At 67.1% G+C, this 2493-nt stretch overlaps 1 protein-coding gene across 1 annotated transcript; it reads right to left on the bottom strand.

Moving 5' to 3' along the window:
• Positions 1-42: 42 nt before the first annotated feature.
• LOC112125298 (beta-1,4 N-acetylgalactosaminyltransferase 1-like) lies at positions 43-2335 on the bottom strand. Its single transcript, XM_026662403.2, has 3 exons — positions 2290-2335; positions 788-1003; positions 43-272 (listed from the first exon to the last, which is right to left on the bottom strand). Exons 2-3 carry the CDS (start codon positions 1000-1002, stop codon positions 95-97), a joined length of 393 nt encoding a protein of 130 aa, XP_026518188.1. The 5' UTR covers position 1003; positions 2290-2335; the 3' UTR covers positions 43-94.
• Between the last annotated feature and the right edge of the window lie 158 nt (positions 2336-2493).

Below are 2493 nucleotides of genomic sequence, written 5' to 3' on the forward strand. Positions count from 1 at the left end.
GGGGCCCCAGGCAGGAGGGGGCGGGGGGCTCTCTGGCTTTATGACCCAGGCGTGAGGAGCCTCCACAGCCCTTTGCCCCCCTCCCCAGCGTGACTCACCGCTGCCGGTAGCTCTGGTACTCCTGTTCCCGGCGGCTGCGGATCCGCGCCAGCTCCGCGGGGCCGAAGGCGGAGGCGAACTCCAGCGAGTAGAGGTGGCTGAAGAGCTGCTTGGGGAAGGGCAACTTCCCGCCGGGCGCCACCTCGCACGAGCAGGAGTTCCTGGGCAGCAGCCTGTGGAGACCAGGCACCCGGTCACGCCCGCCTGCCCCTGTCCCAGGCCGATGCCCCCGCCCCAGGCTGATACCCCTGCCCCAGCCCTCCTGCCCCAGACAGATACCCCCACCCCTGCCTTCCTGCCCCTGCCCCAGGCTGATGCCCCTGCCAGCCTGCCCCTGCCCTCCTGCCCCAGACAGATACCCCCACCCCTGCCTTCCTGCTCCTGCCCCAGGCTGATGACCCCATGGAAGGGGTGGGCACTCCAGTGCTGGCAAGGGGGGGGGGAGTCTGAGGACCCGCCCCCCAGGAGAAGGCAGGGCTCTGGGGAAGTGTCCACTGGGGAAGGGCTGGGAGCCAGGAAAATCCACTTCCCAAGGCCCATCTCAGGAGCCAGGCTGCAGCCCTGCCCGTAGGGGCCAGTCCCGCATCCACCCCAGCCAAGGCCCTGCCGGGGCTTCCCCAGCCCTGGCCACCCCCTCCCGCCCCTCCCCCCACCCATCCCCAGGACGGGGTCGGGCGGAGGTCCTTACTCGACGATCTCCTCCTTGAGCTGGAAGGGGATGTGGGCGAACTTGTTGGAGGGGCCCAGCAAGGGCTCGCCCAGCAGCTGCTCGGGGGCTCGGTCTGGCCGGTTGCGCAGGTCGACCGTGCTGTAGGGCTTGGGCGACCAGACATGCAGGTAGAGCAGGGCCAGGGATGCTGTGACCACCAGCAGCAGGCACAGGGACTTCTGCACCAGACGCATCCTGCAGGGGGCAGCGGGGAGGTGAGTGGGGGTGCCCTATGCCCGCCGGGGAGGGGGGATCTGGGCCGGGCTGGGGGCTCCGGGGGGCCCCAGCCTGGCATGTGGGTTCAGGGACTGCGCCCACTTCCGTCTCCACTCTGTTCGGCTCCCAGCTCCAACCAGACTTTGCTCCCCAAGTCAGTTCTTGGCCCGGCCCGCCTTTCCTAGCCTGGGGCTGCCAGTTGCGGTGGGACGTTGCATCACATTGAGTTAAAGATTAATCTCAACCGCGTAGGAGGGTTGGCAGTGCTACCTGGGGCGCTGGGCAGCTGTTGGGGTGGGGCAGGGGGTTCTGGATTCTCACCCCCCCCTGCAACGGAGATGGGGGCCCAAGAGGGGAGGGCTCTGAGTGCGTGGAACTTGGGTGGACCTGCTTTCAAAGGGCATCGGGCTGGATCCACGCTGCCAGGGCAAAGGGTAAAATGCTGCTGTGCCAGCCTGCGATACCCACCCCCCGCTGCCCCCACAGACCTGCTCTGCTCCCCGTGATTTTACACGGGATCCACCCTCCCCACCCCTTGGCCACGCTGGTTGGGTGAATCTCCTTGATTGGACCAGGAACGAGACTTTAGCGGGGTCTCCTGGGGCCGGAGCTCCCAGGCTGGCAGAGCTGCTCGGCACCCACCGGCCTGCGGGGGTGGCTGGGAGGAAGGGATCCTGCCCTGTTCTCGAGGTGTGGGGTGGCGGCCGGCTGCTCAGCCCTTCTGAACATCCGCCTGTTCATTCTTCCTGGTCCCTGCGCCCTTTGAAAAACCTCCCACCAGGCATCGCCATTTGGTGGGTTAGGGCAACATCGAGAAGTGCTGACCGAGGTCAGGGCCCCGTTGTGCCGGGCGCTGCCCCGACCCCGACCAAGATCACGGCCCCCTTGTGCCGGGCGCTGCCCCGACCCCGACCGAGATCACGGCCCCCTTGTGCCGGGCGCTGCCCCGACCCCGACCAAGATCAGGGCCCCGTTGTGCCGGGCGCTGCCCCGACCCTGACCGAGATCAGGGCCCCCTTGTGCTGGGCGCTACCCCGACCGAGATCAGGGCCCCCTTGTGCTGGGCACTGCTCCCCAGCAACTGCGTTGTGTTAACCGGCTCAGAGTCTGCCAGTCTCACTCTTCATTATTCGTATTACCAGGGGGCCACAGACCAGGGCCCCGCTGCGCTAGGGGCTGCACAAAGAATGGAAAGACAGGCTCTGCCCCAGGAAGCTTCCAATCGAACGTGGCGCTCGGAGGGCGGCTCCCGGCGTGGCACTAACCTGGGACGCCCTGGATCCAGGCCCTTTCGGGAGAGGTGGGAGGAGGAGCCGCGTCCTTCCCAAAAGCGCCTTGAAGCACGGTCCTGCGGGTTCTCCAGCTTCAGACTCAGGGAGAAGCAAGTCTGTTCACCCAGCCCCGGACGCAAAACCACCAGATTGAGAGCAGTAAACAGGAAGTGGCCCTGCGGAAAGCACCAGAGCAGG

The sequence above is a fragment of the Terrapene carolina genome, unplaced genomic scaffold (assembly GCF_002925995.2).
Source record: "Terrapene carolina triunguis isolate 2854851 unplaced genomic scaffold, T_m_triunguis-2.0 Scaffold27009, whole genome shotgun sequence".
In the NCBI taxonomy this organism is placed as follows: Eukaryota; Metazoa; Chordata; order Testudines; family Emydidae; genus Terrapene; species Terrapene triunguis.